Here is a 24,800-nt window from a genome sequence, read left to right on the forward strand (position 1 = left end):
AAGTTTGTTCTTTAAGTGTTCGATTTCAGCTTTAGAATTCAATGAGATCAGTGGTTTTCTCCTTCTCTCATTGATTAACCACATGAGCTTGTCTATGAGGCTCTTGTGGGGTAGTGGGCATCTCATGGAGTATCCAACATTTCTCCTTCATGTGTCTTGGCTTCTTGCAGAAGGTATGCTGCATATCGTCCTTATTCTCTCCTCTTATTGCTAGTGTGATCGGTCCTAATCAGTCTCTTGCCAGTTGACGAGGTTTTGAATCTTCTAATATTATGGCCGAGCTTTCACTGGAGTGAGGTTCCAGCATAACTATCTCCTGCTTTTTTCTATAACTATGTTAGGACCCGGCATTGACATGTACTTCACCGGAGCCAGAAATTAGTAAAAGAAATTAATTTTTAAACAAATAAAGAAGAATTTTGAGAGAGAAGATTAATTTTGAGAGAGAGAAAAAAAAAAAAAAATGAGAGAAGAATCTGGAGAGAAATAAAGTTGAGACTGAGAGAGAGAAAGGCTTTTAGAGAGAGAAGAAACAGAGATAGAGTGCGTTAGAGAGAGAGAAAGAAGATAGCCAAGAAGAGAGAGAAGTCGAGAACAGAGGGAGAGTGAGAGTTTGGAGAGAGATGCGGCCAAGAGAGAAGATAGCCCAGAAAAGAGAGAGAGTGTATGTGTTTGAAGAACACAGAGAGATAAAGATAAGATAGATTATTTGATATTCATTTCTAAAAGTTTCATACTTGAGTTGTGTTGTATCATTTATACTATATGAAACAGTTCATGATTATGCATTTCGAACCGTCAACATCACCGTAAACCACCGTTCAGATAAGTTTTCTCCCGTTGGGTCACGTCAAATGGAGGAAGAATATGAAGAGTTGGTTGCGTAAAAAAGAAACGGTTCAGAGAAGAGTCAACCGGTTCACCAAATGAAGAAGCAGTTCAACGAAACCCAGTTTTTGGGGTTTTAAATACCCCCTCCAGATCTCCTTGGATTCTGTCACACGTCAATCTCTTTTAGGTGGGAGTTATTGGGTGGCCGACACTTAAAAACCCTTTGGGTTTTGCTTGCTGGTGGACAGTTCTATCTTCCTTTTTTTACTTCCTGTTTTTTTTTTACTCTATGGCCGATTTTGCTGTTTTCTTCATGCATCCATTGCAATTTCCTACGATCCTGCTCTTTTTCTGGTGTTTGAAATCGGGTTCTAACAAACTACGATAGAGCTAACTTCATTTAGTGAAGGTATGTCTTCTTTCCCTAATTTTTGAATCCTCACCTGGTCAAGTTCTGTATCGAGGCCTGCTATGAACTCATAGGCTCTATCTTTTTCTGCGAACTTCTTCAAGGCTGCTACATTTTTGCTACAATCCATAGTAAAGCAGCAACATTGATCTTGCCACCAATTTTTCAATAAGATAATACATTTTGTTACTTATCTGCTTTCCTGCTTAGTTGGCCAAGTTCTTATTGTCAAATTGTGTATCTGAGCTGCATCTTTCAGTCGGGAATATGTTTCTCTGATTGCTTCCAAAAATTTTCCTACGTTGGTTCACATGTATTGCTTATGTCAGGTAAACATCGGATTCTAGATTCAAGCCATTATCATTGAATCTTCTTCATCCCAGACATCACATAAGAGGTCTCCCAGTTATCCGATACCCAGAATATGGCTGATTTTCCTTTTTCCTTTTAGGATGATACGAATTAGTTGTGAGCAATTCAGCTAATTCTTTCCATTCATTTTAGGGTTAGGACTAGTGACCTATGATGTGGCTTCTAACATGGTGCAGAGGATTCATGCAGTGAAGGTTGGTTTGATAGTCGCTGCTGGACAGGTGGGAATAGCACAGGCAGCGGCTATAGAAACTGCTGGTGGTGACTAGAGCAGGTGACAGGTGCGCAGGCTGCTGAAGCAGAGGTTAGCACACGATGTCGGGTGTGGGGCTGGGTGGTTGCACATGGCTGGTCTCGCTGCTGGTGCTTGTGTGTGTCTGGTTTCGCGGCTAGCTTGGTGCACTTGGCTAGTCGCACTGCTGGAAGGCTGGCTGCATGGCTGGCTTGTGGCTGCAGGGAGCAATTGGTGGTTTGGGTGAGTTGATCAATGGTGCTGCAGCTGCAATGGTGGTTGGCTAGTGGTGTGTGGCAGTGGGCCTTGCACCTCTCTGTTTTACAACTATGAAGGCTGCCATGATGATGGCTGTTGTGGTGGCCGGTTATGAAGGCAAATCCCTTGAAGGTTTTTCTTGTTTCGCCAATGAAGGCGGATTAGGGTTTGTAAAGGAATTAGAGTTTTTTAATCTAAAATTATGTTACCATGTTAAAATTAATATATTGTGTATTTTATTGAATACATGACTCTATGTATATAAGTTCTTGAGAATAAGAAAGGAAACCAACATCTAATTATATAGAGGTACATTTTACCACTATATCATTTAACATAATTTAACCCTAATTAATTACAAATATACCTTCTCTAACAGATGGCTTGTTCTGATAACTGCATCTTCTTATAAATGTCTTAATTTTTACTTGACCCGTGCTGGGGTTCACAGGATTGAAGAAACGTGTCTGTTAGAACAAATTGTGGAACAAGCTGTCAGATGTAGTGCACACTCGGCAGAAATAGTGGGTTTTGCCTCTTCTTATTTGGATACAGATCTTTGCACTGTTGCACAAAAACTAACAACTGCACTGAAGGTATATGTCTTCTGTTACATTATTTGCTTCTTTGTTATGTTGTTAAAGACTTTTGTTGTCTTACGCTATGGGGATACAGGTATCTGTGTCTATCATCTATATCTAATCTCTCTTGCATTTTATTTATTTTCATTCTTCACGAAAGCTTGCTTGGCCTCAAGTTTGTAGAGCATGCTGTACTTTTTAGCAATGTATTATTTTCTAACTGTATTGGCCTTGCTTAGGCATTTGACATAGCAGGTGTCTATGATCACAAAGCTGACTCTGATCTTGCTCTGGCATTGGCAAGAAACTCATGGAGAATTAGAGTTAGCAGACTAATAGATGGTTCACACAAGCCCACAATACAACAAATTCAGAAGTGCTTGAAAGAGGTAACAGCTGGTATCTTGATTTTTTTTTTTAGAGTATCTGACACCTCATTATGAAACTGATTACAGTTTTTCGTCTACTCTCTGTTAAAAAGATGTCTTGCACTTGAGGACCAGCTACCATAGGTTTAATGATTAGAATTTTTTCAGAATTCATGGAACTTTTGTCATTAGTTCATTTTCCCTCTACAAAAAATGTAAATACTAATTTTTTTAATGAAACAGTTCAATAAAAAGACAAAATATTTCCATTTTCCCAATCATTTGTCTTTTTATTGTTTATCCAGTTGGTTTTTCTTATTGCTGTCACCCATGTGGCTTGGACACTTCAATTTTAGTGCCACACTTGTGTCAGACGTGGCATACCAAGGCCTTTGGCATGGGATTCATGTCAGACACTTGATATATGTCTGGCTCTAAATCAAAATATAGAAGTTATGATATTGTGATTATATGAAGATGATGAAGACTCCTAGGCTGTGTGGAAAAACAATACAGAAATGAGACTTTTTTTTGTATAAAAGAAGATAATATAAGAAAGAGAATACAAATAGAAGACAATATGTCATTCTCATACATAAATGAGAAAAATAAAAGAGAACAGAGCAATTTAATGTAAGATAGCCTTCCAACTTATTTGTAAAATAGACAAACGCAAACCCCAAGAAACACTATGTGCCTTCGCCCACAGTGCACATCACAGTAATGTGAGAAATTGTTCTCTTTGGGTGCTGTGTCTGAAGCAAGTCAGTACTGTTGGTAGAAGGTATTGTGGTAGATGTAATTAAAGACTCTGATCTTGGATGGAACTTTCACCTTCCAGGAAGAAGGTGTGTGATTCTTGACTGTAAATATTTAGGACTTCTCTATAAGTAATACACAATCAGTTATGATCTTGGAAGGGAACGGGCTATTTTTGTTAGTTTTCAAACAACAAATAGGAAACTAGTATCTTTTTGTGTGCATTTCTGTATAAAGCACAATATAAATTCCCCTATGCAATTTTTTTTGAATTCTTATCAACTGATTCTTGTAATTTTTAATTTGAAAAACTCACTTTAGATGCTTAGGTCAGTAATTTTTACTTTTAACAACTGTCAAATTAGATACTTGGATCCGAACCAAAAACTGGATGCTCGCACCCGGATCCAAGCATCGCAGCCTACTGCCTTGCTTTTGAGATCTTTATGCCTTGTTCAATTGTCTGATTGGAATTCCAGTGTTGTCAGTTTACAACGTGTGTCTATCATGATGGTCTACCTCGTCAAGATATTAACAAATACATTATATGATTTAAAATATTTTTTATAGAACAGCAGTATATCTTGCATAAATTTATAATAGATGGTTCATATAGTTAACTGCATTTGGCAGGGACTGTCAAGGAACATACCACCCGAAGATCACTTTATGCAGAGACTCTTAGAGTTGAAGCACATTGGGTTACAGTGGGCAGAACATGCCAAGAAGGTTTGTTATGGTTGTGGATAATATTATTACTTTTATTATGTTAGAAAGAAAATATTTATAAGGGTTTACAGGAATCCTTATACCAAGAAAAGCAAAATTATGAACAGAAAAAACTAACTATATAATAAAGATTTTTACTAGGAAACAACCATATATAAAATATATATTGTATTTGTTATTCTCACCCTCAAGCTGAAACATTTATATGATACGAACCGACCTTGTTACGAATGAACTTCACACAAGTTCCTTTTAAGGATTTTGAGAACATACAACTAGTTGGTTTGCCGATCTTATATAAGTAGTCTGAATCACATTTTATGAAAGGTTTTTCTTAAACAAAATGATGATGAACCTCAAAGGTTTTAGTTCTATCATGAAAAACTAGTCCAAGAGCAATGCAGTTGCTGCTTGGCTATCATGTAGTAACTCCATGTGTTGTGCTTTATGGTAAACCAAACTCGTGATGTGGATGGTTTAAATAAATCACCTCACATAGTACGAGCAATTACTTAATATCCTGGCATAACAACTATAATCTACTCATTGCTAGCCATAAAGACACAGTAAATTGTGGTTTATCTATTATCAGTACCTAAACCAGCTGAATCAACGTCTTTGGACCCCTATATTAGAGTGTCTCAATGAGTAATCCACGACCAATTTATCTTAAGATATCTCAATAAACATACAACCTTCCAATAACTAGTTTAAGGAGAGTCCATAAATTGACTTACAAGCTCGTAGCAAATAAAATGTCTAGACAAGTCACAATTTGATTTTCCAACTAACTTCTTTACACATAAAGATCCTCTAATAGTTCATTCTCATCTAAGGCCAAAGTGAGATTAAAATTAATAGGAATATCAACTGTTATGTCTCAATCAGAAGATAAAAAATGTAGCTTCTTTTTGACATATGAGTATCCAATTTCGATTTGTTATCTCTATGCCAAGAAAAGTATTGTGACAACTCCAAATATTTTGTCTGGAATTGATTTTGAAGGAAAAACTTTAATTCTTCAATTCCCTTACTGTCATCAACTACGATAACAATATAATCAATATACATATTAGTAACAAGTCACCTCCGTGAAGTTGGAAATTGCTAGTAATTGTCAGTTATCCATATACTGGTGAATTCATTTCTGAGCCTTATACACACTGCCATCACACTATGAGAACTGTTCATGTTTGACGTTGTTGCCTTAATTGTATGGAGGGGGATGCCGAAGGCAGAGCTTCTTATTGAATTCTTCCGACATAAAGTGATGATAAAGATAGAATGGTTAGCACCACTTTAATGTAAATCAAACTCCACCATTATTTCACTGGACTTTGATTTAAGGTACAAGAGACCATTTTAGCGCATTTCAACAAAATAGTTGGACTTTCCCTTAGTGACAAATCCTAAGGGTTACTCTACGTAAACACTTTTCCCCTCAATTACCATGTAAGAAGGTATGTACAATTGGTGCAAGCGCCAATAGTTGGTAGCTGCTAAAGGAAAAAACAAGCAAACTAAAGTGATTTGGCTATAGGATAATGTTGACACGAATATTTTGTTTCCTAAATGATCATATTATTTTTCCTGTATAGTTCTGCCATTAATTTCTCTCATAATATTGTAATTATTTAAAATTCCTATTATAAATGAAATTTCTTTTTTTGTACTTAAGAATTCTTATATATATATGAGTCATTTATAACAACAAAAATATCGTGAAAATAAAGTAAATATTTTTTTCAAATTTCTACATGGTATCAGAGCAGAGTAAGAGTGTTTTAGGGTTTTATTTTTAGGGTTTCTTTTCAAACTCTAGAATCTTCTCACCAGCCACCCAAAGTAGAGAGATAGACTCACCAGGCGGCTAGCCGCCCTACTCTGGCTCTGTCTTCGCCCTACCCGACTTGCTTGCTCCGCTCGATTGCCGCGGCTCAAGCGGCATTTCGCGCGCAGCTCTCTAGTTTGCATTCTCAACTCATCCGGTTCACGTACTAAACTCGTCTGCTCCTTCGTGCACAACCCTCTGCTTGCTCTGTCTGATTGCAGCGATTCACGCAGCCTCTCGCGCACAAACCTCTGGTTCGAGTGCCGATCTGTCCGCTTGCAGCGGTGCATGCTGCTTCCTTGTCTAGTTCGCGCACATTTGACCCAGCCCGATGCTGCTTCCTTCCGATTTCTTTACACACGACGACGCACACACTTGGCGCAATTTTTGGTTCACGCACAGTCGTTGCTCCTTCGCCGGGTTTCCTTGGCCGCTCCTCTGGGTTGCTTCGGTCCTATTTTTCAGCTCCTGTTTTTGGGTTGTTTTTCAGCTTCTGTTCCGTTTCAACAATCTTGGAAATAACAGTAAGGGCTAACTCTATTTTTGTGATCTACTATTGCGTTCTAGCGTACACTCTAGCTTTTGTCTCCATTTGCAGCATTTTTGACATCTCCTTGGTACTGGTTAGAGAGATTTTTCTATCTTGTTGAGATTAGCATCTGGGTTTTTTTTTGTCAATGTCAGGAGTGAAAAAATTAGTTGTTCCAAGTACGGGTAACCATTCATCAACTATTGTTACATTAAAAATAGTCAACTCTGGTATTGCTCCTCTCCCTACTATTTCCAATTCTAATACTTGGATTATAAACCCTGAAGTTAACAGACACATAACTGGTTCTTCTAAAGACTTCATAACTTATTTTTCGTATAGTAAACGGGAAAATATCTATGTCGTAGATAGATCATATACTCCTATCTCTGGAACATATTTCACTAATTGTACTCCGATCATTACACTATCTTCAGTCCTCCATGTATTTAGTTTTTTTGACATTCTCTTATCCATTAGTGTCCTTACTAGAGATTTTGACTGTAAAATTGAGTTTTTTTCTTACTATTATGTCCTTTAGGATCTTTAAATAAGAAAGATGATTGGTACTGGTAAACTGTTAGATGGTTTATATGCTTTGAATTGAAGTCGAAGCGAAATTGAGAATCTAAGTTGCTTTTGGAAATCCAAGTATCATTTGTCTTCAAGTGAAACATCTCTTTTTCCATTTCTCGTCTCAAACTAGAATCAGAAAGGGCTTCTCTTAGAGACTTAGGGATGGAAAGAGAGGATAACAATGTCTTAAATGTACAATAGAAGGTTTACGATCATTGGAATTAAAATTATAGATAGTCTGAGAAGTGCAAGAGCTTTTATCTTTTTTTTTTTTGCAATAGAAGTATAAGTATCATTAAAAAGTTTTGGAAGGATTAAGAGACAATGATTTGATTGATGTAGCATGTGATTCTTCCATTGGTTGGAGGCATAAAGTAGAAACCTACAAATTGGGATGATGATTCAAACAATAACAGGGTCAAGGTTAGAACCTTGAATGATAGTGGAGACACCCTTGTTAAGAACAAAAGAAAAAGGAAGACAGTGATTAAGAGCAATCATGGTATGTGATTCATTGAAGCGGGGAAAGACTCAAAAAAGTTGCAATAGTACGTGTAAGGAATTGACATGAATTAGGGCTATAACATCAATAGCATTTTCGAGGATGAGAATATCGAAGAAAAGTACATTTAATAGTTTTTAGATTAACTTATCACCATCTTGTTGTAACTGATGATGAACAAAGCATACACCAATCAAGAACACGTGGAGGCAAAGTAATCCACTTTGTTTTAAGAAAAAGAATAGCATGGGGAGCCTAACCTTAAAGGACGGAGACAGGCATACAACTAATAAGCTAGTATGCAATAAGGACGCCATCATTCCTTTGTACATGGGATGATGGTGTCCTCATTGCATGAGTGATTTGCTCCAAGTCTATCGTCTCTCCAAGTGAGAAATATGATTAAGATGAAGGGATTTTCAAAAGCAACATCTACTCATGGCACTATGCTTTTAATGGGGTAATGCATGATGATCTTGCCTAATATGGTCTTAATGGACGTGTTAAGGTTAGTAACTAGTCATCAGCTACTCTTTTATTGTCGATTGTTGGTACAAAAGTGTTGGAATGGCAAGTGGAAGCATTTGGCTCTCTTGTTAAAGGTCTTCGTAGTGGATTAGATTTGTTGGTGCTTTTACAGAAGCAAGGGCATGTTATCTCTTTATTACATAAAGTTTTTAAACTTCCGATGCTAAATGGTAATGATGGTTTGATAAATATCTTACCCAATTTAAAGAAGCTATAAATAGTGACTTCCCAGATTACCAGAACCATGATGCAATAAACAAGGATGTTGAGATATTGTTAGCACTAATTGAATTATTTACTAGGAGAACTAATCAATGGTCAGAAGTCATTCCCTACATCTGTTGCATTGATGTGCTAAGATCTTTTGCGGTCACTACAATTACATCATCTGTTGCCATGGCTAGACCTGTTGTTTTGCCTGAATCAGAACTTTTTACTTTGGACCAAGAAACAAGAGGACCAATACTCGAAATTAGAGGGCTATGGCTTCCATTTGCTCTTAGGGAGAATGGAGTACTACCTGTCTCAAATGACATTTCTGGGTGAGGACATAGATGGTTGTCATCCCTGTTGTTTGATATTGACTGGACCTAATATGGATGAGAAATCAACTCTTTTACGTGCAAGATGTCTAGTTGTTGTACTTGCACAGTTAGATTGTTTTATGCCTTATGAGATGTGCTTCCTCTCACTGTAAATATTATTTTCACAAGGCTTAATGCTAGTGATTGTATCATGATAGGGGAAAGTACCTTCGTGGTTGAATGTATTGAAACTACTTAAGTTCTTCGAAATGCTACTCGAAATTCTCTTGATGAACGGGGTCGAGGAACAAGCACTTTAATTAGAAATGCAATTGCATATATTGTATTTCGTTTTCTTATTGAAAAGGTTACTTGTCGATTACTATTGGCAACATACTATCGTGCTCTCGCAAAAATTTGATTCACATCCTTGTGTTATACTGTATCCAAATTCAACCTTGAGGACAAGGTTGATGGTCAAGGGGAGGAAACCATCTATGACGTACTATAAAAGAAGGTTAAGGTTAGAACGGAGAAATAGAAAAACCGTTTGAGTGACTGTTTCTTGCTGGCTTTTCGCCCATTGCAACCTCCAGGCACACTTGGAGGTTCCGCTACCCTTTTTCGCTTATTTTATCTGCCATTTGCAACCTATAAATAGGCATGGTTTCTATAAATGAAGGTATCAAAGAATCAATTACCTCAAAGCAACAAATCTCTCTCTTTCTCTATTATCTTCTTCCTTTTGCTCTAATTAGAGTTATGAACTTTCTATCAAAAAATAACGAAATACCATAAATCTAGCTTAGATACAACATGACTTGAACTCCAAACATCAAAATGAACCACCATGAAAGGACAATAACTCTTTTATTAAAATGAGAAACAAAAGGAACACAAGAATGTTTCATCATTTGACAAGACATAATATTATGGAAATGTGCTTAAGTAAGAACTAGCTTCCTTAAATTTTCTAGAGAAAGATAAGCCAAACAACTAATTTAAAGAGTGACTACTACAAAGCTGGCTATTAGAGAGTAAGAGGAAAGTAGTACAAGCCCTCATATTCGCATACTTCACTGCATGTCTTCAGATACTAAATAATAATAGAATCGGGTTAGGAACAAGCACAACAATTTAGGTATTCTGCTTATTGACTAAAGGCATAAGATTACACTGAGAGTTGGGAGTGTGAAAAGCAGAAGATGGGATAAGAGATGATCTAGGCAAGTAGTCCTAGACTACTAATGGGAACTTTGCTCTCATTTTCCGAAGTAATTATAGGAGACTAACTAGATTTGACCTGATATGTGGTTTGTGAGAGCAGAATTTATCACCCACATCATTGGAATAGAAGAAAGACAAACAGTATCATATAGTTCCATAATTGAGGGAAAAAAGACAACAAAAACAGAAGATTCTTTGATGCTTGATACTAAAGGAACTCTAGAAGTAGCCTTGTGGTTCAATCACATTCTTTAACAAAGTTACCTATTCAATATGGTTTACCAACTAACTTCCTGCATTAACCATGTCTATGATAATCTTTTTAACTTACACAATAGATCCTGTCTGAAACAGCCACCTAAATTTTATTTAAAACAACCATCACGACTATCTTGAACACGACCACCATGACCAAAATTTCCTCCCCCTCAACCACCACTGTTCGCTCGAATAACCAAGATATGATTGGTTTGGCTTGTATCTTGGGAGATGTGACCTTAGAGGAAGACCACAAAACTCATTCATAAACTTCGGTAAACGAATGAAGCTAACAAGCTCAAATGCATAGTTACTACTTGCTCCTGGTGCTAAGCATTGCCTTCAGTTAACTGTTATAGGTTATTTTCAATCCTCCATTAAGTCATTGCAGTCTAGAAAAGTAGAATAATGATTTATTCACTTTGCAGAGCCATAAATAATTCTACAAATAAAATGTACGTACTAGTCATGTTGCTCGCATACAATAGCATGACATAATCCTTATTTCCTTGCATGAGTCAAGCTGAGTGTAGGTCAGCAACATGAGTCAAGCTAACTCTGGTACTATATTGTGAAAATTATTATAAATTTTTTTATGTATTAGAAAAAAAAAGGTAAATAGGAATTCTTTTGCCAAGGAAAAGAAAATTGTGAATAGGAAGAGTAACTATATAAGAAAAAACTATACTAAAAAATAATTGTATAGGAAATATGTATGACATTATAACAATGATATTACACTTCAATCTCTCTCTCGTAGATGTTTCTCTTTTTACACATGTACTTGTGTGTTGCGCTCTTGTTTGTTCACATGTTACATGATCATCACTATATGAATTAACACCATTATTTTCCTCCACATAGGTTTCACAAGATTCTGGAGATCTTTGCTTGGAGAAAGTTTTTGAACTTATAACTGAGGGTGAAAATCTGGCAGTTTACTTGGAGAAAGAACTTAAGGTATAAAAAGATGGAGACTATTACAAAATTAAATAATATTTCTTTGTATAATAGTGTAACTATTAGTAGTTGACTTTCCATATATATTAGTAATTATAGACAGCAAATTAATAGCCTAATTTATGTTAGTTACCTTATATAGATCTCTCTATATTTGTATATATCTCTAATCTATTGAAATGAAATCATCAGAAGATATTCCTATATTTTTCTATTCGACTACATGTTATCAAAGTTGGGTTAGAAGGAGAGACATCACTGTTCACTTTTAAAGCAGCAGCGGCGTCTGAATCACGGTAGAGTGTCTAGAGAATAAGCTCGGTCAGATCGTGGTTAAAGGGGCTCAAAATCTGATAGATTGTTTGAAACTAGAAACGCGTCAGGCAAAAGCAGAGGTCACATCGGCTGTACAGCATCACGATCAGATCTGATCCAACCGGATCTGTGCGCTAGGATCCAAATTGACCGGCAGTGGGGAAGCAGAGTGGAGTGGCAGCTCTGTTCGAAGAAGTTGAACTGATTGCACGTCAGAGCCGAATGAAGAAGCTGGAAGAAGCTCGGATCTATGTGCAACTTGGAGCTAATGGACTACGCGATGGGGAGAAGATGAAGCGGCAACGACGATCTGTCCCCGGTGCAGCCATATCTGCCCGAAGAAGAGAGGCGCGGTGCTTGCCAATTGTGTGAAGCCAGATCTGTGGCGCTTACGGCGCGATTTCACGAGATCCGTGATGGATTTAAGCACACCATAGATTTGTGGTGGTTTTCGATCAAATCATGGCTGCTCCTGGTGGTTCTGGCAGCAATATGTGGTGGTTTCGGCAATGCGTGTGGTGGTCCGTGGGATTCTTCCGGTGGTTACGCGCGGCGGTTTCTATTATAGTGTATGATATTGACTTTTTCTGATGTAGTGGTGTTTCTCTATGAGTTGTTTATTCTTGACAGTGGTAATTCTCACTATTTGTTTTTCATCTGCATCAAGTGTTTTTTGGTTGTTGGGTTTCTAGGTGTTTCTGGTGGTCTTCGTCTGATAATTTAATTCTTAAATTAAAATTGGTGGTACTATTATCTACTACTACTGTCATGAGTAAGAGATATGTAAAGCAGTACTGTAAGAAATTGTAAAGTCGCAATCAGAGAACACCGACTGTTAATATTGTTACTGCTGCGGCCACCTCTTTTTCTTAGAAAACTATTATGATTTCAGCTGATGAGTATACTAAATTCTCTCAATATCAAGAATTCTTGAAGAAATTCTTACTATTATTAAATCAAGTGAAAACTGTCTTATTGATTAATTCTGGTATTACAGATCACATGACAGATAATTCTAATTTTTTTCTAGCTTTCAATTACACAAATCACCTTCTCTTGTAAATATTGCTGATCGGTCAACCTATAATATTGAGGGTTTTGATACCATAAAATCAGCTTCATCTGTTACATGTCATCTGTATTAAGTTTACCTAAATTTATTTTCGATTTGATTTTTGTGAGTAAGTTTACTAAAGATCTTAATTGTTGTATCATATTTTTCTCCGATCATTGTCTTCTTAAGGATCTTACGACGAAATAGATTATTAGTAAATGACATGTATCAAATAGTTTCTACATTCTTGATACTTGGGTGCCTCAAACACTTACCTACGCTAGGTTCGTCTCTCCATTTGAAGCAATTATCGATTGGGACATCATTCTCTCCCTATATTGAAGAAGTTATGTTCTCAGTTTCATGATGTACCTTCATTATATTGCGAATCGTATCGATTTGCAAAACATCACTGGAGTTCATCAGGTTCAAGAATTAATAAACGAGTTAAGTCTGCTTTTGAGTTAATTTATTTTGATGCTTGGGGTCCTTGTTCTGTTGTATCTCAAATAAAGTCTAAATATTTTGTCATTTTTATGGATAATTTTTTTTAGATGACTTGAATATATTTTATAAAAAACCGTTTTAAAGTGTTTTCTCACTTTTGTGTTTTTTTTGTTGAAGTCAACCCAATTCAATATTTATGTTTATGTATTGAGAAGTGATAGTGCTGAACAATATATATTCAGAGCTAGATACTCAATAAGAGGTTTTTTTTCAATACTCTTGTGTTGATACACCCTCTCAGAATGGAGTTGCAGAGAGGAAGAACAGACATTTATTTGAGACTGCTCGAACTCTTTTGTTCCAAACACAGGTTCCTAAGTAATTATGAGCTGATGTTTCACGGCCTGTTTTTTGATTAATTGTCTGTCATCTATAGTACTTTATGGAAATGTTCTTTTTTTTCTAAATAAGTCATTGTTTTCAGTGCAACCTACGGTATTTGGTAGCACATGTTATGTTCGAGATGTGTAGCCTAATATTATCAAGTTAGACCAAAAGGCCTTGAAGTGTGTCTTTTTGGAATATTTCACCTTCATAAATGATATTTGTGCTACTCTTTAGATCTCAACAAATATTTGATATCAACTGATTTGGTTTTTTCGGAGAATACACCATTCTACTTCTCATTGTCTAATTCTACAAGTTAGGGGGAGGATGATGAGTGGTTCATCTATAGGTTCACACCAAATGCCTTTACTGAGCAATCAAATAATGGTGTTTCTACTGATAATATGCCTCCAACTCTAGTTGACCAAGCTGATGATAGTGTTGATGTGCCTCCAATATGTCCTGCACCAGTTTTCTCATCATCTAATCTAACCCCACATGATCTTGATCTACCCATTAGTTTTCGCAAAGGTAAACACCAGTGTACCCTTCCTAAATCTGCTTATTATATTACTAATTTTATTTCATATAATCAATTATCTCTTATCTAGCTCTTTAATTACTTTTATAGATTCAATTTTTATACCCAATACAGTTAAGGAGACTTTGAATCACTCTGATTGGTATAACACAATATTTGAGAAGATAAATGTTCTTAATGAAAATCATACTTGGGATTTGGTGGATTTATCCAAAGGTAAAAAAGTTGGGGGATTCAAATGGGTAATTTAAGTTAAAGTGAATTCAGATGGTCCTATGGCAAGACTTAAAGGTAGACTTATAGCAAAAGATTATTCTCAGGCTTATGGGGTGAATTACTCTGATACTTTTTCTCTGATAGTCAAACTTACATATGTTTGGTCATTCATCTCTATTGCGGCATTTCAAAACTGGCCCTTACGCCAATTGGATATTAAGAATGCATTCTTCCATGATTATCTTCTAGAAAAAGTATATATCGAGCAATTACTTGAGTTTGTTGCTCAAGAGAAGTACGAAAAAGTCTATCATTTGAAGAAATCTTTGTACAGTTTAAAGCAAACTCCTCGTGCGTGGTTTGGAAAGTTTGGTGAAGTAATGTTGGAATTTGGGTTGAAGAAGAGCAAACATAGTCATTCGGTCTTTCATAGACAATCAATAGTTGGTACCATATCTCTTGTTGTTTATGTTGATGATATTGTCATTATAAGATGTGATTATGCAAGAATATCTTCTCTCAAATCGTTCTTGCATACCAAGTTTCACACTAAAGACTTGAGTCAGCTGAAATACTTATTAAGAATAAAAGTAACAAGAAGTAAGAAAGAGATTATGATGTTTCAGATGAAATATGTACTTAATATACTTGTAAAAACCGGAAAACCATGCAACACTCTGGTGGTGCCAAATATACACTTGCATAAGATGATCTTATTGATGATCCGGAAAAGTACAAATGATTAGTTGAGAGATTGAACTACCTCACAGTAACTCATTCAGATATTGCGTATACCGTCGGTGTTGCTACCCAATTTATGTCTACATCTATAGCTAAGTATTGCGAGGTCCTAGAACAGATTATGTGCTATTTAAAAGGAGCTTCGGGACTTGGTATATTGTTTAGTAATTATGGTCACTCACATTGAATGCTTTACAAATATTGATTGAGTTAAATATAAAATTGATAGAAAATCCACTATGAGCTATTGTATTTTTATTGGTGGGAACCTAATATTATGAAAAAGTAAAAAGCAAGCAGTTGTGTCTTTGTTCAGTGTAGAGTTCGAGTACAGAGTTACAGTCTAGTCCGCATGTGAAATCTTATGGATACATCACTTTTTAGCTGAAGTGGTTTGAATCTTGTAGTGTGATAATCAGGCTACCCTTAATATTGTCTCGAATCTAATGTACTATCAAAAAACTAAATATATTGAAATTAATTGTCACTTTATCCGTGAGAAGATTAAGGAGTATTTGATTTCTACTGGTTATATGAAGACAGAAGGACAACTAAATGACATATTTACAAATGTTTTAGATGGAACTCAGATCAAATATTTTCATAACAAACTCAGCATGATTAATATTTATGTTCCAATTTGAGGAAGAATGTTATAAGATTTTATAATATTTCCTTGTATAATAGAGTAATTATTGATAGTTGACTTTCCATATATATTAGCATAATTATAGGCAGCAAATTAATAGGTTAATTTATGTTAGTTACTTTATAAAGATCTTTCTATATGTGTCTATATCTCTAACCTATTTTAATGAAATTATTAGAAAATATTCCTATATTTTTCTGTTCGATTACAAAGACAAAATATCATCTACTTAAATACCTCCTAATTAAGGGAATAGTATGATTTTGCCATATTTAGTGAATGAATTGATCATAAGCTTTATAGTGATCCTTGTGACACGTACATAGAGAGCTAGAGAGGAAATTAGTAACACTTTCCATTAACACTCTGTTTGTATCGTACTAAATGATAGGATTTTAATGTATGGTATTCATGGGTGTGAGAAAATCATGTTTGTTTTAATTTCCAATAGTAACAAACAGTATTTGACTGATAAATTTGGAATGAATTTTAAAACCATCGAATCGGTGATATGTAAATGGCAGGTTACTTTTTTTTCCTTTTATATTCCAATATAATATACTTAATTTTATTTTTATCATCACAATTTATTATTTATTTTATTAAATATAAAAATTTAATTTGTAATAATTATTTATTTAAATACAAATGTAATTATATTAGTAAATAATTTTTTTTATTATATATTTCTTATATACCACTTATTATTACATAAATAGGTAAGAATAAATTAATAATTTGACTGAAAATACAATCATACTATTTTATTATCCAAATAAAAATGTCATTAATATACATTAATATACAATCATCTAAATAAATAAAAAAATTCATCGTCATCCTATGTTATTGTCATCCAATTTCTGTTATTATCATGCATTAATTAGTTATCACTAAAATTTATCCAAACAGGGTGTAAGGTGGAGCATACATATCATGTGTATCAAATTTGTCACAAATAATTTAATAAGAGTTTTGCATTGAATACTTCAGCTAGCTATTCTGCTGACTTATTCTGTAGTTCCGATCACATTGTATAAAAGCTCTGAAAAGGAGAAATTTGTCTACGTTTTGATAGGTTGAAGACAGTCAATATATGTATATTTTACTATTAAGTACTTTCCTTTTGAAGGAAAGTTAGACAATAAATTTACAGTAAAATAGAAAACATAAATAAAGTGTAATAATGTCAGATTTAGCTATTATAACAAAAGGAACAGCTATGATAACTAGGTCGGTGACCAAATCAATAATTAATGATTTTATGTTTTCATCTTCAATTGATGATAATACAAGAGTTGAGACTGTTGTGAAAGCATTGAAGGTTGACGAACTTGATGAAAGTGAGAAGTTATATGGGCATTTGAGTTTGTTAAAAATGGAGTCTGCTTGAATGAACATATTTTGCTCTCTGAAAAATAGTTTTGGAATCATATAGAAGCTATAATTCTAGTAGCGAAGGATGATATTTCTCTTTGAAATCGGTGGGAATATGTTCATGAAGGTAGTAGACCTCTTCTATTTGATTGGATATATACCAAATTTTACCCTTATCAAACTAATCTAGCTACACTTGTTTAAGATCTTGTTATACAAGACCACGTGAACTTCAAATTTCTTTCGTAGGAGATGTCACCTTTTTACACCCATACTTTCAGGTTTCTCCTTTGAGAAGGTAGATTTTCAAGGGGAAGGGGTTGTCAGGACTAGCAACCCAGCAAGATCAATCCTCAATTGCTTACTTAATTGTGGTTATATTAGTTCAAATCCTAGGATCATTTACAATGTGGTCTGAAGTACTTCCTCTGGCAGATCTTTTTTTTTTTTTGGCTTTTCTGTTATTGCTTTTCTGTGATGAAATCTGTAGAAAAAGAAAGGAAAGATATGAATAATGTAGGAAAAATCATGTGAAAAAAACCTAATTGAATCATAAAACCTTTCATATTTTCTCTGTCTCTGTCTCTCTCTGTCTCTGTCTCTCTCTGTCTCTGTCTCTCTCTCTGTCTCTCTCTGTCTCTGTCTCTCTCTCTCTCTCTCTCTCTCTCTATTCTCTTTTCTCCTCATTTCTCTTTCTCTTCTTTCTTCTTCTTTTCTTCCATCAAAAACCCCAAACAACTCTCTACCAGACTTCTTGACAGAATACATGTCTAAGGAGCCTGGCAGAATCCTCGTGAATGACAAGCTTCCTACCTTTATTTCTTCAAGATAGTATGATTTGAAAAATGGAGAATGCTTTCTAATCTTTCTTTAACTCTCACAACCCGAGCGGTTGACAGTCGAACGAAGAAGACAAGGCTCTGGTGCGATCACTGTCGGAAGCTAGGGCACACTCAAAAACGTTGCTAGAAGCTTCACGGCAAGCCAAGTGACTGGAAACCACCTTCGGGTGAGTGGAAAATGTCGAAAGCAGAGACCTCCAGCAAGCATCAAGAAAATCACGTGATGGCTGAAGAAGTAATTTCTGATGAGATGGGAAAAGACCCATTTACTCTTGAGCAGTTAGAAGCCCTCCAACGTATTTTGTCCAAGAAATCTCACCCGGTCAGTGCCTCTGTGCACACAAAGGTAATATTCTTGAGTTATCTGTTTTTTCATAAAAAGGACAGGTGTGGGTGGTAGACTTTGGAACATCTGATCATACGAGTGGAGATTTCTCAATGTTCCAAAATTACAGAAGATGTGAAGAAAATTTTTAAATCAGAATTGCAGATGGTTCTCTCTCAAAAGTGGTAAGAATGGGTTTTGTAAATTTGTCTCCAAATTTGACTCTCTGTTTAGTTTTCCATGTTTCAAATTTGGATTGTAATTTGTTGTCTGTCAGCAAGGTATGTGAAGATTTGAAATGTGCTGCGAAATTTGTTTGTAATATGTGTAATTTTCAGGATTTGGATTCGGGGAGAACGATTGGCAGTGTTAGGATGAGCTCAGGATTATATTTGCTTCAAGTCAACAATTCTAAAAGATAAGCTCACAATGCAGTGTGTGAAAACTTTGTTTCTATTTCCGAAAATAATGACCATTATATTATATTGTAGCACTATAGACTAGAATATTCAAACTTCATGTACTTGAAAAAGATGTTCCCACTACTATTTAAAGGAGAAGATCCAGTTTCATTACAGTGTGAAGTTTGCCAATTTTCTAAACATATTCGAAGTTCATTCCCTAACCTACCATATAAACCGTTTAAACCATTTGCATTAATTCACAGTGATGTTTGGGGTCCTTCCAGGGTTTCCAACATTTCTGAAAGTATGTGGTTTGTATCTTTTATTGATGACTATACAAGAATCACTTGGGTATTTCTCATGAAGAAAAAATCTGAAGTGGGATCCCTGTTTAAAAAATTGCATATAATGATTCGAACCCAATTTCATGTTACCATCTAAGTATTGAAATCCGACAATGCTTGTGAATATTTTGAAAATACTCTTGAAAAATACTTTATTGAACATGTCATTATTCATTAAAGCTCATGTGTTCATACTCCACAGTAAAACGGCATAGCCGAAAGGAAAAACAGACATATCCTTGAAGTTGTCAAACCACTCATATTCACCATTCATGTACCAAAATATCTTTGGGGAGAGGTTGTTCTTTCAGCTACCTATTTGATTAATCGGATGCCCTTCCATATCCTAGAGTTTCAATCATCGTACATTGTCTTTTTAAAAATCTTTCCCGATTCACACATCTTAAACACTTTGCCACTTAAAGTTTTTGGTTATTCAGCATATGTCCATGTTCATAAACATTTTCGTGGGAAATTAGACATAAGAGCAATAAAGTGTATTTTTGTTGGTACTCAGCAAATCAAAAATGATACAAATGTTTAGTTCCGAAAATCCGTCGTTTTTATAATACAATGAACATCACATTTTTTGAGAACCAACCATTTTATCCCACTACTGATATTTAGGGGGAGACATTCATTAAGAAATATCAGTTGTAGGATGTGAGTATATCTCCTCTCTACCCACAAAATCCACCACCAGACAAACATTTCCTGGAGACTGAACTCGAAACCTCACAAAAGAAATCAGAACCAAAATCAGTTGCAGAAAGCATATTACCTGCAATAAGTGAGCTACGTGTTTATACGAGACGAAACAAAGGAAAAACACCTGAATCATCCAAGCACTGCCATGAATCCACCACTGATCCAGGTAACATAATCTCTGTACCAACTCTTGATTCCATTGATTCTGATATTCCTATTGCTTTGAGTAAGGGTACTCGGACATGCACCAAACATCCTATACAGGACTATGCTTCATTGGACAAATTATCCTCGGAACATCATGCTTTTGTGTGCAGGATAGACAGCAGCTCACCTGAACCCAGAACAATACATGAGGCCTTGGAAATTCTAGAATGGAAGTTAGCTGTCCTAAATGATATCAAGGCACTAGAAAAGAATGAGACGTGGGAACTAACTAATCGTCCTCCAGGAAAGCGTCAAGTGGGATGCAAATAGGTTTTTACGTCCAAATGTAATTCAGACGGAAGTGTGAATCGACTTGAGGCTCGCCTGGTAGCCAAAAGCTATACACAATCATATGATGTAGATTATCAGGAGACGTTTGCACCAGTTGCCAAGCACAATACTATTCGGATACTTCTCTCAATTGCATCTAATCTTGACTGGCCACTATATCAACTAGATGTAAAGAATGCACTCCTTAATGGCGATTTGGAAGAAAATGTGTATATGAATATAGTACAAGTGTTCGAATTAACAGACAATTCTCAGAAAGTGTATAAATTGAAGAAATCACTCTATGACCTAAAACAATCTCCAAGGGCATGGTTTAACAGATTCACAAGAGTCGTAAAATATAAAGGATATGAACAATATCAATCCAATCATATATTGTTTGTCAAACACTGCATCTCAGGTAAGAAAACTATTTTGATTGTATATGTTGTTGATATCATTCTTACAGGAGATCACTTCGAGAAAATTCAGAAACTTAAAGAATTCCTTACCAAAGAATTTGAAATAAAAGATTTTTGGGTACTGAAGTACTTCCTCGATATGGAAGTGACTAGATCAAAAAAGGGAATTTTAGTTTCTCAACGAAAGTACATTCTATATCTCCTAAAAGAGACTGGGATGCTAGGAAGCAAGCCCGCTGACACCCCAATGGATTCAATCATCAAACTTGGATTCAGAATCAGTGATAAAATGGTTGACAAAGGGAGATACCAAAGACTTGTTGGAAAACTTATTTATTTAGCTCACACAAAACCAGACATCAGTTTTGCAGTGAGTACAGTAAATCAGTTCATGCATCAGCCAACTGAAGATCACATGAGTGCTGTGTATCGGATTCTGAAGTATCTCAAGAAAACTCCAGGATAAGGTTTATTCTTTCAGAAAACATACAGAAGAGGTGTTGAAATCTACACGGATGCAGATTGAGCAGGTTCTACAGATGACAGGAGATCTACACCAGAATATTGTACCTATGTTTGAGGTAACCTGATTACCTGGAGAAGTAAGAAACAGTCAGTTATGTCTCGCAGCAGTGCAAAATCTGAATTTAGAGTACTTGCTCATTGTATTTGTGAAGGTGTATGGTTGAAGAAAATACTTGAAGAATTAAAAGTTCTCAACAATATGCCTATGAAAGTATGGTGCGACAACCAATCAACAATTAGTATGACCAAAAATTCAGTACATTATGATAGAACCAAACATGTGGAGATCAATCGTCATTTCATTAAAGAGAAATTGGAAAATGGAACTATAACTCTGATGCACGTTCCAACGAATCAACAGATCGCAGATATTTTAACAAAAGCTCTTCCCAAGAGAATCTGTAATGACATAATATCCAATTTAGATATACTCAACATATACGTAAACTAAATTGAGGGAGAGTGTAGAAAATAAATAATTAGAAGAATAAATTAGAATTAAATACTTTTATTTACAACTGTTATTTTTGTTTATAAGCTGCACATTCTATGTAAATGGAGGGTGTCACCACAAATTTCTTCTTCAACCAGAATTTTGTTACGATTTCTCCATAATGTGTTAGGTTGTTAGAAGCAATAGGTAATAAGAGTTTGTTATATATATGTGTAAATCATTCATCAAGAAAATGATAAGCATAATATTTTCCTCTCAAGTTTCTTCACATCTACAGCCATTTGTCAATAGGTAATAAGAGTTTCAACCGCGTTCCTGGGCTTATTGTTCTGTCTTTTTTTGGGTTGACATTCTTGTGTCATTCAAAAGATCGAAATGCTTTTTATAACAAACAAATTTCCAACGTTGATGTGGCTGCTTGAATCCCCAAGAAGTGTTAAAAAAAGCCCAAATCTTTCGTCCAAAATCAAGTTTGTAGAAAAAACTTTTAAATTTCCCTACTATTGGTTGCCTCTTATAACAATATCATCTATATACAAAACTAGTCTGGAAATCAATATCATTTTCCATGCTTTAGGATGATTATGAAAAACAGAATGGTCAACTCTAGTTGATGCAAAACAAAACATCTCTACCTCACTGAATCGGAAAATCAAACACTGGGAGACTACTTAGAGAAGACACTTCCAATGGACAAACTAACCCAAATTTCCCCTTGGAAAAATTCCGAAGAAGTCGTTCCGTGTGAATGGTTCTCTAAAACATTTATGCACAACATCCATTTTCTTTTAATCTGATTGCTGCAACGGCCAAAATTGAAAAGATACTGAAGAAATAAATACTTGAATATTTATATGATCTTAGCTACTGAAGGAAATGTTTGGAATAATCAATACCGTATATTTGAATTCAGCCCTTTGCTACCAATCTTGTTTGGAAACAATCAACAGATCCTTAATGTGTTATTTATAATATTATTTTCTCTCTCTAAAAGAATCAGCAGACCCATTTGGATTAACTTTGACCACAACTACCTAACAGCAGCCGACAAATAAGTTTCTTAGAGGAAGATGAACCAGGTCTGGAGCATCACCTTCAAAGTAGATATCTCCTCCATGATCTGTCTCTGATCAAGATATGAAGGGTTTTTGACAGACTTATAAATGGAAAGAAGATAACAAGGCTATGATGCAAAATAGTTAAGAACCAAACTTCGAAATAGGATGAAAGGTACGGAATTGCTTACCAAGGTAGTGGATAAATCAAGATCAGGTATGAAACGATCAAGAGGCAAGAATATGATTGATTAAGGACATGAATTTGTGTCCATCTACCTCTAGTCAAGGCTGTAAAATATAATCCTGCAATTGGGACATGACATGACTAGTAGGATCTGGGATCGTGGTTGTACGCTTTGACCCTTATCAAAATAAGAAGACAACGACAAAAGAACAGAAAGATGTTCTCCATTGGGTCAAGTACCACAAATAAGCTCTTTTTTCTCTCTCTAAAGAACATAATAGAGGTTATTACTGGTGGAAGAATGTAGTAGAGTTAAAAAGGTTGGCATCAACTCTTGTAAATAACACGAAGCAAGTAATGGGATCACAAACATAAAGTAGATTGATAATGCAGGCTTACATGGTTTAGAAGTCGAGTCAGAAAGGAGAATAAGAATAATATGAGGGAGTGGCTGGCAAAGTTTGTATCCAAGGCTTCTGACTCTCATATACCATATTGAAGAAAATATTACAATTTTATCATGCTTTTTGGAGAAATTTTAAAGTAGATGTGTTTAGGGATCTCTATGACTCTTGTATAGGGAACTTAGATGGGAAAATAGCGTATGGAAGTATCTTAGAGGAAACTACTTTGACTCTCAACAACTTGGAATTTTACTCAAATCATTGATTACTTTTTGGTTGCAGGCATTAAGTGCTCGGAGTATGCTTTACTGCATTTGTCTGAAGCCCCTTGATCAGAGAACAATGATTGCTTGTGATCAATGTGGCGAGTGGTATCACAGACATTGCATCAAACTACCTTCCCCGGTGAAGATATACATCTGTGCTGCATGTTGTCCTCAGACAGAACAGTTGGTGAATGATGACAGGTACATTCAGATGACAAATTGTTTGCACATGCAATATGCAATGACATTCTTGTTTCCTGCAATACCTGTAACTGGAAGCTAGCATGATAAGGTTGTAATGTCCATGAAAAATGACTTTCTCCATAGCAACTGTCTCTTCTCATGTAAGACATGCACAAGGGCCCTAAAACCTTAATGCAAGCTTTTCGTGACCATCTTTCTGTTAAAAATCGAATAGGTCACTGTCGTGGCATGGAAAAGTGATTGTGTGAAGACTGTTTCCCTTAATGTTTTTTGGTGTTAATCATCTTAATTTTGAAATGGTTTCTTTGTTCTGTTATTCTTATTTTTTTTTGTTTTTTGTTCTTCAATGAGTTGACAGATCAACAAGTACCAAGTTCGTAGAACCTGAAACACCCTTACCACAAGAAACGAAATCAAAGAAAGTGTTGAGGGGCGAGTCCAGTCCAGCATGGAAGATGCTTACAATAACAAGCCCCAGTAGCATATTTAGAAATGGAATTGATAGTTTGTGGTGGCGAAATCGAAAGCCTTTTAGAAGGGCCACCAAAAAACACGCTGATTTTGATCATCTTTCTCCATTTTGCTATTTACAACAACAATCAGGACAGTAGATTCTATTGTTATCAACCATCTGATTAATTTATTCTTTTGATTTCTATGGTCTCAATGCCTTCAGCTTACTGGTTCCTTCTCCAGTTATCAATTATTCCTTCGCCCTCCTTTTGTTGCTAATGCTGGGTGGACGACTATGCACTCATGGTATTTTATTTTTGAGATTTTGCTTTTCGATTTTAGCATAAAATATCTTTTTGCTCCAAAAACATATTTTCCCTCCACTATTTCCTTCCACTAAATCTCTTTGTCTCTAGTAACTTGGTGTTTTCGTATTTTTCACAAATAGAATAACCACATTTCTGGAATTTATTGATTTATGTGTACTTCCAGCACTTATAATTACTTTTACATTGTACTCTTTAAAAGA

The 24,800-nt window shown here is 35.4% G+C and overlaps 1 protein-coding gene across 9 annotated transcripts in view; it reads left to right on the forward strand.

Moving 5' to 3' along the window:
- Positions 1–24,485, forward strand: part of LOC110812754 (transcription factor jumonji (jmjC) domain-containing protein) — a 104,586-nt gene extending 80,101 nt beyond the window's left edge. For 4 of the 9 annotated variants that reach the window (XM_088217761.1, XM_088217763.1, XM_088217762.1 and 1 more), the window contains 6 exons: positions 2,554–2,698; positions 2,923–3,072; positions 4,444–4,539; positions 11,379–11,474; positions 23,631–23,815; positions 24,177–24,485. In XM_088217761.1, the coding sequence (XP_088073887.1) occupies positions 2,554–2,698; positions 2,923–3,072; positions 4,444–4,539; positions 11,379–11,474; positions 23,631–23,815; positions 24,177–24,429 (925 nt within the window). In that variant the 3' untranslated portion in view covers positions 24,430–24,485. Of the gene's footprint in view, positions 1–2,553; positions 2,699–2,922; positions 3,073–4,443; positions 4,540–11,378; positions 11,475–18,100; positions 18,554–18,706; positions 23,543–23,630; positions 23,816–24,176 lie in introns of those variants that run through there. The other 5 variants (XR_015818392.1, XR_015818391.1, XR_015818390.1 and 2 more) reach the window with 5 other exon arrangements.
- Positions 24,486–24,800: the final 315 nt, after the last annotated feature.

The sequence above is a fragment of the Carica papaya genome, chromosome 4 (genome assembly GCF_054855325.1).
Source record: "Carica papaya isolate Zhongbai chromosome 4, ASM5485532v1, whole genome shotgun sequence".
NCBI classification, from domain to species: Eukaryota; Viridiplantae; Streptophyta; class Magnoliopsida; order Brassicales; family Caricaceae; genus Carica; species Carica papaya.